Genomic DNA, 13,506 nt, shown 5'->3' with positions numbered 1-13,506 from the left:
CTAATAATATGCGTGACGAGTGTCCTTTCTAAGACAACCCAGCTGGCACGTGACATGTGTGTGAAGGAATTGAAACAAATACGATGCTGCAAAAATGATCAATAGCCTCCCCAACGCATGCTAATGCATGGACGGTACTGGCCACAAACCAAACACACCGCAGTCCACAACAAAAACAGAGCAGCCTGCGACTGCTTTTCCACGAGATTCACCCCACTGTGCAGAGAAGTTATAGGGCCACCCGGAGGTTCCTGGAGACCCAGGGCAGAATGCCACGTGGGGCCCCTTATTCGCTAGCGACACAAAAAAGTCTATTCTGGGGGTCCTCTTTTGTGTGAGGGCCAGGACAAAGCTGCCCCTTTTGTCCCCACCCCTTCCGTCCATCTGGGTGGGCCTGAAAACAGATACCAGTATGAGCATTTACACTGGGGAACATTCTGAAACGCCATCTATTGGGTTCGAACAGTTTCAGCATATTTATATATCTTAAGACCACAAAAACTCAGGGAAATTTTAAGGTAATCATCACTGGCAATAGTTATCACAATGTTTTTTTTTTTATATAATGTAAATATATTTACAGTCTCCTTAAAAAGTCAATATCAGTCATAATCAAGGGTTTTGGGTTAGATCGCGTTATTTATAAATGTGTCGCATCCCTCCACCACCCGACATGGCCAATCAGTCAAAAATGTGTCAGGTTGACAAAAGACAAATAGTTCACTACTTTAGCCCACCGGTGTGTTGAAGAGTGAATCCACAACATTTACAATTTTTGAGTACGCCGTTTCGCTGGTATCCAGCATCATCGGGCAATTTGCCAGAATATCAGTATTCATCCAATTATTTTAATTGCTCAAATCTGGACAAATGTGATCTGGACAAATGCGATCGCTGCCCCCCTATTGGGTAACCGGGATGACAGCTTCCAATGAGATCACAAATAAAGGTCACATGATGGCCCAAGGATGTGTACAATGTAGACTGAACATTTTTTATGAATATAACTCTTCAGCAAACTCTGTTATCATTAGACAGATAGAACTCTGTTACTCTACGTCATTCCCATACTACGGCGCCAAAGTTGCTCATGATAAATTAGTTGCTGCCTCTAGCAGAAGTTGTTTGAAAATCATAATCAAACGTGTGTGGATAAGTGTTCGTGTTTGTATGGTGTGGCTCTCCTCCTGAAGAAAACATAAAACATATACAATTCGTCCTGACTGGGTGAGTTCAGACCAACACAGACCAATTAGAATTTGTAAACGCAGTTGTTTGGTACGAAGAGTACTTGCTCATAAAAATTAAAAAATGTGAAATGTAAAAAAACGATACTTCCAAAATAATGGTGCAAAAAAATAACACATTCCTGCGGAGGGAGCTGGTAGGAATGTTGGGTTGCTCGCTCAATGGCCAGGGTCAACGGCGGCGTGGTGTATTCTGCAAATATGGCCGACTGTGAGGGCGGGCACAAGCCGGCGTGAGTAGGTTAAACGTTGAGTTTTATAAGGGCATCACGGGGTGACCAGCCCCTCCTCACCCAGCCCCACCCCTCCCACCCCCCACCCAGCCCCTCCCCACCCTCCCCTCTCCACCCAGCCCCACCCCTCCCATTTTTGGTTGCACGACGGACGGACAGACACAATAATCCCCTGTGGGCTTTTGGAACTAGGTGGTTCCTACCAGTACTAATGTCCGTTGAGTGTTAGAGCTGTGGTGTAATGGCAAGCCTACTGCCCGAGTTCGATTCCCAGACATGGCGGCAAACATGAGCACCGAGTTCGACCTGAACCAGTCCTGGGCACCGCCCCTTCGTCACCACCCCACCCCAACCAGCGTGGTGAAGTAGGGTCAAACAACCCCCACGGCCGACCCTGTATGAGGAAGCCTTCATCCAGCAGTGACTTGACAAATGGCTTTTACATAATTCTCTTAAGAATAATAAACATTCACCATGAACATAATGAAGGTGTTTGGGTGAGATCGCGCAAGTATAAATGTGTCGTAACCCTCCACCACCCGGCACAGCCATTACCATCAACGGTGCTCTCGTTGGATCATGTTGGTGTTTTAATAAGCTCACGACGTTGGTCATAAACCTGCAAATGTTTCCACATTTGGGTGAATCCATCAACAGATGAGTCCATGTTCAGTGGCATGTAGTATAGGATGCTTATACTTTATTTGAATAATGCACGTAAAAAAAAATGTACTTGGTCATTTTGCCGTAGAAAATGTGTTTGCACCGTTTCAATTGCTTACGTGACATTTTTCACGTTACAATTCTGGTCTGCTAAACCGCTGACATGTTCTGTTTTGCTATCCTTGTACCCACCTCTCCTCTGGAGATCACCCTTGACAAAGAGCTAACAACCACAATGGAACTTCCCCCGGGAAAACCACGACATGAATTTGAAAAACGCATATTTTTCGCATCGGAATCTAACCGTCTTTACAACATTCAAAAACATTCAACAGAAGCGCGCAACGTTCACTTCAAACAGCCAGCCGTGATGCTGGTTATAAGTCGTAGCAGTCCCTGACGAGAGTCATTTCCGGCACCGTCTGATCGCACGCTGATCCCTTGGGCCCTCCAACGCCAACCGCTCCGAACGGGCCTCCTTCGGCAACGGCTGACTCGACGTGAGTGAAATCTGTCCGGAACCACGGGTGCTCGAGGATTTCCGGCGCCGTCAGCCGCTGAGCCGGATCGTAGCACAGCAGGGCTCGCAGGAGGCAGCAAGCCTCTGGCGACAGGCTCTCCCCGGACACGCCGTTCTGGCCCCAGCACATCCCGTCGCCCTCCTGGAAGGGGTAGCGTCCCAGCAGCATGGCATACAGAGACACACCGAGGCCCCACACGTCCACCGCCCGGTCCAAGCGACCGACGTCCTGTGGAAGGCCCCCCGCGCTCGTGCAAAAGTCAGAGCCGCGTTTCTCTGTGTGAAGGTCGCTCGCAAAGCGGTTGTCACTTGGAGCCGAGTGAGCATCTTCCAGACTGACCAGCATTACGTGGGTCCTGGTGGAAAGAGAAATTATTCCATAATTATGTTGAGTCACGACTGACGGGTACATTCTGTGTTGAGCATGTGCTACTGCCTGAATCATACGTTCAATTCAGGGGGTGACCTTCATTCAAAGGGGGGTGACTTGGTAACCGACAAAATATTATCGTCAAGAGGCTTTCGTTGAGTAGGTACTAGATGAAAGTGGATTTTTTAAAGTGAAATTATTAAGTTGATTGTGCAGCCATATGTGGATTGATGATATAATAAATACCATCAAAAGTAAATTGCAAACTGTTCTGATGAATTATGGTTGTCTTTAATAATGGTACATCCTGCTGATGAAAGCTTAATTGATATAATTTGTCAGGCTGATATGAGATAAAATATACATGTGGATGTGCAGCCCTTTAATCATTCCACTGCTGAAATGACCCAATTCTTGATTTTATCTGGATCTCTCCGAGCTGGTGAACGGGAAAATATCTATGCACCAGCTCTCTTGAAAATATTCAACGATAAAATGAAGCCCCGCTTAAACAAAGGCAACGTTTACAACGCGATAAATAATACAAAGTACGTTACCTCTCCGCATCTGCGAACACAAAGCGCCGCAGGCTGAGGCCTCCCAGGACCAGGCCGTTGCTGTGGCAGTGGGCCACCGCCTCGGCCATCTGTCGGAAGAGCCGGGCCGACTCCTCTTCGCTGAGCCGACCTCGTGAGCGCACGTAGGCACGTGCGTCACCTCCCGCGGCTCTCCCGAACAGTGCGTACGCGCGCGTCTCTCCCAGCACGATCGCGGACGGGCACGCTACGCATGCATGCACCGGCAGGTGGAAGTAGGGCGCCAGCACAGCCTGCCAAGTCTGCAGCTCCAGCACCTGATGGCAGCCAAGGGGCATATGCAACAAAAACGAAATGTCACTTATGTGTCCATTAATATATCTGCCCACATGCTCTGGGTTGTGTTTCGCTGTGGACTGGTACTTAGCCTCGCTCGTGCAGAAATGTGTGCTGTTCTCACGCAGCGCAGAATAATTCGTAAAACATTTTAGATTCCTCTGTGGATACCTGTATAACATTGCGACTTGTGAATTGAGTCAGTTTTGATTACCGTTTGCTACTTTTGCTGATATTTTTTTTTTGCTGGGAGTACTTGTCACTTGTTCTGCTCTGAATGTGTTTTCTGCATCGATTTTTTTTTTCGTGTGTCCAATGTTTGTTCTGTGCTCATATCTTGTACCACGGGTCCGCTTTGCGAAAGAGAATTCCATATTAATGGGCTCGCTGCACGTTACAAATACAGCTCATTGATTTGTTGTTCTGCTGAGAGATGACCTCATAGTTGGGCTTTACCGATCTAAATGCACACCCGTATTTCAGCACTTCTTCCTGGTGCAATGAAAATGTTGACCAAACTGAGATGAACAAACTCCATGGACATAGATCGGTACACTTATTATAACTGTTTTTTTCAATTCGGGTTAGAGGCCACGTTTCAAACAGAGGATTTCGGCAGCGCTGGCACGGTCAGTTTATTATCAGCTCTGAATGACCTATTGACCCTATTTTCTGGGAATGCCGAACTGACAATCACAACCCGATATATTATCCATCCCCTGTTGTAAACATTCTTTTGGTTCTTTTCTTAAGTCTTGCCAAAAAATGTAACGATACAATGAAACCGTAGTAAACCGTGATCATTTTCACGTGACTACTTGGAAACATCCACAAATGTATATGTCCTACTCGGAGCCCTTAAACAGTTGTGCAACAGCCATGTTGGCTCAACACGCCATGATAAAGATTACAACAACCATTCGCACCATCTTTGCATAGATTGTTCTCACCTGGGTAAAATAAATTTCACTAATGGACTACATTTCCTTGTGTTAATTTGTAAAAAAGAAGCTTGCTATCTTAGAATTCCCTATATAGCCAGTGTGTGTTTGCGCTACAATTCCGGCTCGCATTTATGCTGGAATAATGTGCTTGTAAATTGATCATGTGCTTTGTGTCACTGTGGTAATGGTTGTCGTGCATTGGTTTGGCCCAATGAGCACTCAGTACTATCTATGGACAATTCGAGCATTATCCCCTTGTCAGGGCGTGCAGGCCAAGCACTAAGGTTACATTACGTTGGGGCAATTAAATGGAAAACTTTAGGGCAACAGCTACCTGCATTTGTCACCGGCAATAGCTGTGGCACCATTTTTTTTGAGAAAAAATGTTCGGTACCAAAATCTGGATCAATGTGATCACTGCTACCCCTAGTGGACAACTGGGATAGCAGCTTCCAGTGAGATTCCAAACAGGTCACATGACTCCACTAGGTTTTTTGTTTCTCTCTCAAACAATCGTTGTTTGTCAAACACACTCTTCAACGAGCTTCTTACAACTTTGTCACTCATTGCAGTAGTTGCTTACATTAAATATGTTGGAAGTAATAATTTCCGGGTTAGATATCCCTAAACCTAGCTTAGAATTTCCCCAGTGCACCGTGGCCTATAAGGACTGGGTTGTCATGGTGATTGCCCAGAGCACAAAGCTGTGTTTGGCACTTAAAATGCACGATTTTATGGTGTATACCCAAGGTTACGGATCTATCATGAAGCCCAAGAGGGAGGCATGACACTTACGCACACGGGTTAAATGACAACAAATAATGAGTAATGCTTACACACACGGATTATGTGACAAATAACAACTGAGAGCGCTATTGCCAGGGGATCACTTGAAAATAGGCACTAAATATGATCCGAGGGGAGGGGTGGGGAGCCTACTGTCCGTGACTTTCATTTCACACGGTCTGCATACACTTCGACACAACCCGCAAACGATATTTACCCGTCACTGCAAGCATCTTAGCCGCATAAATCGGGTTCCGGAGTGGAGCGTTTACGTCCTGGCGACACTGTGTTTCTAACTTTAGTGACAGAAGTGACTAAAGTGTGTGTATATGTTTATGCGGTTGCCTCCCAAAGATATTTGAAAGTCCTATTCGGCCCTCGGTAGAGAAAGGATTCCCCAGTCGTGGCCTCCGGCCATCTAGGCTGGGCTTATGTTTGTCTTCTTGAAGTAGTACGGAGCTTCTTGAAGAACTACAATTTGCAGTTCAGGAACTTTCGTTTGCTGAAGCAGCTCCCAGCACGTTGAGCGAAACGGACATCGTGCCAAACAACGCACGGTTACTATTCTATTTGAAAACAGATCGGAGAACTTCACAGCATCACCACCAAAAAAACACATACTCATTCATTTTTATCAGTGCTGAGGAGGGGGCGTCTCGCCTCACCTTGCACACCAACTCCTCGCCCGTGTGCGTGTCCACTGCCCGGAGCATCCTGTCTTCCGAAGGGGCCTCCAGCAGCACGTACTTGTCGACGCGTGCCAGCGGGCACACTGGCGAGCTGGCAGAAGGCGGTGCAGGGTCAGGGGTCACCCTCGCCGAGTAGCCTCTCGACGAGAGGAGAGAAGGCCTTCTCCTCGCTCCCCTGGACGCGTGGAGCCGTTTGTGGGATTTCATCGTTCGCCGGAGGGAGCTCGACGCGACGCTAGAATCTCGGAGACTCATTGCCGCAGTCGCTTTCTTGAAACTCCAGGCGAAGGGGAGGATTCGTTTGTGGCGGTGTCTGCGGACTGTGAAAACAACGAATCCAAATTTTTGTTCCAACCGTGCTACCGTGTATCTTGTCGTGGGACAAAGTGTCGATCGGAGAGCTGTGGAACCATTCTTCTTGTTTCTTTCGGTAAAGTCACGTAGAAGGGAAGTAATAAAATAATAAAAATAAAACATAATAAAACAATTCTCACGACGTTTCGGCTACAACGCAAGCAGCCGTCTTCAGGTGAAGAATGAGACACTACCAAACTAGGAGCTTATATATAAGCTGCAGCTTATATATAAGCTCCTAGTTTGGTAGTGTCTCATTCTTCACCTGAAGAAGATGAATCCCTGCAGTCACGAAAGCTTTAAATCGAAATGTGGAACCATTGTTTACTAAATGAATGTCCCGCAGAAGCGGATGTTACAAAGCTACCTCTGAGATTCTCATCCACTGTACACGTTCTCTGCATTTGCGTGTGCGGATTTTGTAACGCGAACGTAAGTGCATATCATCGTCATCATAAGCATGATGGAAGGCCTCCCCAAACAAGCATGTGCACTATGAACCCGGCGACCTGTGTTCAATTCACAGCCATATATCAGTGGCGAGCGATAATGTGAACTAGTGCTGCCCCCCACTTTACCACCCCGCACTGCGCCGCCTGGTGAAGTATGGTCAAACAAATCCACATCACCGACACAGCGTGGTCAGGTCTTCATCCCGCAGTAAATTCACAAATAGATGTAAATATTTTTTTCAAGTAATTACTATATTCTATATGAATTTCATGCCGATAAATATAAGTGTACATGATATAAAAAAATACTACTTCAGTGAATTCTCACGATGACAAAAATAAGGTTAAATAGAAATTACAATTTCGATTTAAAGCTTTCGTGACTGCAGGGATTCATCTTCTTGGTTCTTTCGGTAAAGTCACGTAGAATGGAAATAATATTATTTTATTATTTATTACTTCCATTCTACGTGACTTTACCGAAAGAACCAAGAAGAGAAATTACAATAATAGGATTTTGGACAGGAAAGGAGGCTCTGACTGTATTTGCCAGCTCTAAAGGCTGAGCCCAATGAGACTTCCTCTTTAAGGACCCGGCAATGTTTCCATTGCTTCGATGATAAGTCTTTGCAGTCTCACCATCATTGCAATGCCTGCAATTACGTTTAAAAATATATATATATAAATTCCACAGACAGCACCTACCACAGCGCCACGCTTACCCTCCGCTCCCCGCAGATATGCGATGAAATTTTGATTTAAAGCTTTCGTGACTGCAGGGATTCATATTCTTGGTTTTTTCGGTAAAGTCACGTAGAAGGGAAATAATAAAATAATATAAATAAATTCTCCACAGCAAGATGATGATTGCTTGTGTTGCAGTCGAAACGTCGTGATACTTTTTATTGTTTTATATTTATATTATTTTATTATTTCCCTTCTACGCGACTTTACCGAAAGAACCAAGAATATAGATATGCGATGGTTGAGCATCGATCGCGATTTGGCAAGCAAAGGTTCACCTGCCCATCTCTCAGTTCCAAGTGGCTCTCATCACACTTGCGATTGCATAACAAGGCATGACTGTGAGGAGGAGTCCTTCATCTCGCAGAGCCGTAACATCATTATTACCGTTACTAATTCGCAATGCATGTAGTTACATGCGGGCACGCAAATGCCATGTCAATCATACTAATGCTGGCCAATGTACTAATAACTCGATGTTAGTCATTATTAAGATAAAAACTTGTCAAATACATTTTGAGTTTCCACAACTGGATTGAGGCCGACACTGAGGATGAGCACTGCTCCATGCTCACGTTTTAGCAAGGAAACATTTGAACTGACTGAATAATATTCAGAATAACGATGCAATTTATGTATCCGTTACAAGCCTCACTGAATCTTTCCGCTACGTTTTGCTTCAATAGTTACATAAGGACATTGTTACATAACACTGTGCATACAATTATAAGTGTTAACATGTTAGAGTGCATACGTGAGAAGTATTTTAAGACAATAAGGACCGCAGCACATAGACAATAATAACGCAAGTGAACCAGGAAAGCCTCACCGAGTATCAAGGCTCTCAGAAGAGCATCACTATTAACATTCGGAAGTTTGGCCAATTACGTTTATGATTGTTTGGCTTCTTTATAGGAAGGAAATCGGAATGCCTGGAGAAAACCCACCGTGCATACGAGTGGTGGGTGACACACTCAGCACTGCCATCTCCTGGCCACAACCCCATTGCTTCAACCGCCTGTGATCACCCATCCGAGCACGAACCAGGCTCAAAACCTGCTTAGCTGCTTGAGATCGGACAAGGGTCGGGCGCCTTTAGTTTGGTCACATGCAGCGAGACGCGATACAACGCAACCGCAGCGTATGCCCACTTCACGCCGGATGCATGAAATACTGTAAATATGAGCGCAACTCCCAGATGCACCTTTGCATTATAACCCTCATTGCAAGGCACGCGCAGCGCACGGTCTGCCGAGGAAGTCTCACCTCCGTGTCGCGTCGCCAATTCCAGCCGCATGAAAAAAAAAAGACTTGTGCCGCTACGAAAACTTGGGGGGCTCCCTCCTGCAGTCGAAGACGGGGGCGACGCTGCCGCTTCTGCCGCTGCCTGTCGCGGCGGTGATGATGTGGGAGACGGAGTGAGGAGGATGAGGCGTTTTATGACAGCGCCTCCACCGATCGGCTGGGATGACAACCGCGCGCCACCCACCCCACCTTCCCCGTGCAGTCACCGCCCCCCCCCCCAATCCTCTTCGCTTTAACACCCATGCCTCCCCTCCACTCCAGCACCTCCCCAAGGGGACGCATTCACAGAGTGTACCCAGCCGGAGGAGAGCTACGCCTCACTCGCAATTTCTCAGAGTGCAGCCAGAAGTGCGCGTGCGGGACACACCCGCGATGAGCGGGGGAGGGAGGGGAAGGGCCGTTGATGTATTTGCCGTTCAACCTCGCAATGGCAGTGCGTGCATTCTGAGAAAACGGCCACCGGGGAGATGGAGCGATGCAATCTCGTGCGAGAGACGGCGACAGGCTTTAGGAAAGCCTTCCTCTCAGCAGGCAAATAATCGGAGCTGATGACGACGATGATGATGCTTTCCCCGCGTTATGACACCGTGTGATTCTGAGTAGTCGGTCACATCAGGCTGAGTCCGTCAACCCGCTACGCTTGAAAACCCAGGTTCATCACAGACAGCAGGCGTGGATTTGAGCTCAGCAACTGAGCGTTGCCTGCTCAAGCGCTCAGAACTCCGAGTCGCGCATTGCAATTAATTAGCACGGCACTTTCCCGAATGCAGCCTTCGCCAATCAGAGTGCGTGGCTCCCAATAGGAATGTCTTGAGAACAAATTACTAGCGCTCGTCAATTCAGGTCATCATCTCCCCCGGGATGAGTTATATTAATCGCACGCGGTTGGAAGTTAACGGCGATTGGCTCCCACCATAGCGTTGTACACCGTTTTGTGTCAGTGGAAAGGATGATGGCCAGGTGGTGGAGACTAACGATGGAATGGCAGTCAAAGGGTGGAAACATATATGCTGGAGAGGAGATGGTGCATTGAAATCAGCTCGTGTGCAGGTGCTCGATAGATTGTTGCATCTTTAAGCCCTGAGAGATGGCGGCCGCTTGGGGCGGCATTTATTTAGCAGTAGAATGACCATGGCTGATAATGATGATGATGAGTTATTTGTCGTGCTGAATTGCTGCACATTTTTGACAAATGTCAGGACAATTCATCTTTGGGCTTTTTTTTAACAACCCAAATTCAACCCAACCCATGAATAAATATAGCATCTTTCCTACCCTCATCCAAATTGCCCTAAAAAAAGGAAGCATGAAATACATTCATTATTATTCACCTTGCGCCTGATTCTGTGAATGAGCACAATAGCGGAGCGTCGTGTCGGCAAGGCTCGCGTGATTTCGAGAACGCGCGTGTCGTTTCCGCGTGGATGTGCGCGTGTGCGCGAGTCGTGACTGGCAGCCTCCACCAATCCAGCCCACGCTCACAAGGCTACGTACGGTCAGTCACCGCAGAAGCAGCGATTTTTTTTTGTCTTTGTTAACGTGCAAACATCGTCCCGTTGTTATTCAGCTCCCCGGCTCTCGACGCTCGCTCGCTCGCTCGTACGCCTCCTCGCAAAGGCGCTCTTGATCCGAGAAGGTCAGCAAGGGGGGGGGGGGGGGGTTGGCGAAATGAGGAGAGGCGCTCACGGAACATTCTGTGCTCCGCGCGAGCGGCCTCACGACCCAGAGACGATCTTTATATCCCGGCAGCGGCGCGGGGAAGGTGTTGACGCGTCAATGAGGCTGAAGGAAAATCACCTGAAGAACGACTGCGCCACGCACTCGTTTCTCTAATGCCTCCGCAGGGAGAGGAAGACGGATCGTTCCAGCAAATTAAGCTGTGTCGAGATGACTCATGCATGCGTTGCGATAATTCCGCAACTGTGAGAATTCTTACATTTACATGTTTTGGCATCTCGTGTTGTCATTTAACTGGCTCGTGAATGCAGCTTGATATTGAGGTTCTAGTTGTGTTTTTGCACAAAAAAAATTCCATAGTGCGCCATTGTAAAAAAAATAACAAAATAATTATTACCGTCATCATAAGCCATGATCTGTCCGATGCGGAATGAAGGCCTCTCTACTCCGACGCAAATTCCTCATAGTCTTGCGATGTCCAAACTCCATTAATACTTTAATCAACCCAGTCTTTTAATAACAATAACAATACCCTAGCAACAATGCATCCAATTGGGTGGATTGGTGGTAAGTGCACTTGCACTATGAACCCGAATTCAATTGTGGCAAAGTAGAGAGTCGTGTCTGAACTTGTCGTGACCACCCGCTTCCCCTGTTAAAGATCCTCGTACGAAATGGAATATTTTTTCAAAAATAAAAAAAACACTCACCGACACAGCCATCCCAAACCCCCATTATCGGAAAGCCACTTGCTACTGCCAAAGCACGTTTGAGTACCAGAGTAATCCCTTCATTCATTATCACAAAAGGATAAAGATCCCACGTTAATAGTATTAAAGTGCATTAGAACATAACATCCCTGGTACATAAGAGTACCTGAGTGTTCAGTAACCGTTCTGCCATATTTTCCCCGCATAACATTGTTGGTAATAATTGCTTATTTTAATCTGAGTTGACCGAAAGTAGGTCCTCTCTTCATTCCTAACATCCCTTCTAGCGACCTATCCTGCCCAAACCAACTCACTTAGTTTAACAGTCAATATAATGTTTGTAATCTGTGTATATGATCTAGTTCACGTGTTACTCCTTTTGTTTCTCTTTGTCAATGCAAACATACACCTCTTCGTGCTTCATTGCACATTTTACAATTTTTTGCACAATTTTAATTTTGGTCAATGTCCATGTTTCTGATCCATGTCCTTAAACAAATGCAGGTGGTCTCCGGTTTATGACGGTCCTATGTATATGTACACATGCACACTTCCGATGTGTATGCCACTATGGATCGATTTACGACGCACGAACTGAATTCACGACGTTTTCTTCCGACACGACTGTGAACAGAGTCAGTATGGTTTCCGATGTTTCTTGGCGTGGAGCTTGTGTCATTCTCACGTGGTTTTGTGCGTGCATTTTTACCTATGAAACCTGTTAAATGTGGTTGATAAAAGGAAAAAAACACATCGGCAAGCGATGTTGTGAATGTTTCTGCTGTCTATGTGAACATCGGGTGCGAATTATGACGATTTGATTTACGACGACGTTTCCACGATCGCATTGTCGTCAAACCGGGGACCGCCTGTACATACTTATGAGCACAAATACATATTTGAGAGCATTACATAACCATGCATGTACATGCGTGTATCTTCCTTGTACAGTAATATGTTTTGCTTAATAAATAAATGTGAAGCAATTCGTTTATTTAAAGTCAAATCATGATCAGGGTGGACTTGACCCATCATCCCTCAGGGGCAGTTAAAATAAGTACCACTTTTCAAGACGTTTACTTTGGTTTTTATATGTCAAGACTGTTCCCTCCATAAGAATGTAGAATTTGATCACCTCATTTCACCCTCCATCTCTGCAGTTTTTTTCCCATTAACCAGCTCATTTAATCTCCACCTTCTTCCATCACCCCCTACCCACACATCCTGAAACACCCTAGATGGCTACGTACGGTGCGAAAGAAGTGCAACACATATACACATACTTAATTTTCCTCTCTGACTGCACAGCTTCCCCCATCAATGCTGATCTCCACCCCCGTCCGATCACCTTCTCTTCACCCTGACCATCACTTTACCCTCCCCTCCCACCTCTGTACCCTCGAACCTCACCCCACCCCCTTCTTCGCCACAATCTCCGTGCTCTCGTCCCTGCTGATCTCTCTCCTATCCTCCAGCACCCCCCCCCCCCTCCACCACCACCTCTGACTTTTCCTCTCTTCACGATGACAACACCGCTTCTACTCTTGCTTTGGCTCTCTCTTCTTTTCTCGACACCCTTGTTGCTCTGTGTTTATTTACTCCCCCCCTTCCCCTCAGTCCCCCACCTCTGCCTCCCTCAAGACTCTGCCAGGTTTGCAAAGCCGAGGCGTCGCTGGAAATCCCCCTCAGCCCAGACCCACATACCTTACCGTGCTCTTCTTGCAGCTTTTGAATCTGAAGAAATATAGTCAGTTTCAGCTTCATTTATTTGGTATAGCCCTGTGAGCAATTCGGCTCTTGAATCTGGTGCAACCGCAACAAACAAAAAACAAAAACATGAACAAGAAAACATCTTAAAGTGACTATGCGCAAACAGAAAAATCCAGGAAAAAACTGCAAAGTCTTCCAGAAAAAAGCACCGTTCGCCAACGCTGTGCAAA

At 46.4% G+C, this 13,506-nt stretch overlaps 1 protein-coding gene across 3 annotated transcripts in view; it reads right to left on the bottom strand.

Moving 5' to 3' along the window:
- Positions 1–2,163: 2,163 nt before the first annotated feature.
- LOC133347661 (tribbles homolog 2-like) overlaps positions 2,164–13,506 on the bottom strand; it is a 30,329-nt gene continuing 18,986 nt past the window's right edge. Inside the window, exons 1-4 of one of the 3 annotated variants that reach the window (XM_061560131.1) lie at positions 9,141–9,404; positions 6,301–6,644; positions 3,591–3,886; positions 2,164–3,019 (exon numbers count right to left, since the gene is read on the bottom strand). In XM_061560131.1, the coding sequence (XP_061416115.1) occupies positions 2,521–3,019; positions 3,591–3,886; positions 6,301–6,644; positions 9,141–9,171 (1,170 nt within the window). In that variant the 5' untranslated portion in view covers positions 9,172–9,404 and the 3' untranslated portion in view covers positions 2,164–2,520. Of the gene's footprint in view, positions 3,020–3,590; positions 3,887–6,300; positions 6,645–9,140; positions 9,405–13,506 lie in introns of those variants that run through there. The other 2 variants (XM_061560132.1, XM_061560133.1) reach the window with 2 other exon arrangements.

The sequence above is a fragment of the Lethenteron reissneri genome, chromosome 26, assembly GCF_015708825.2.
Source record: "Lethenteron reissneri isolate LAM-NWPU_2019-01 chromosome 26, ASM1570882v1, whole genome shotgun sequence".
Lineage (NCBI taxonomy): Eukaryota > Metazoa > Chordata > Hyperoartia > Petromyzontiformes > Petromyzontidae > Lethenteron > Lethenteron reissneri.
The sequence above is the reverse complement of the archived record's forward strand: the minus strand, read 5'-3'. Positions and strand labels throughout refer to the sequence as shown.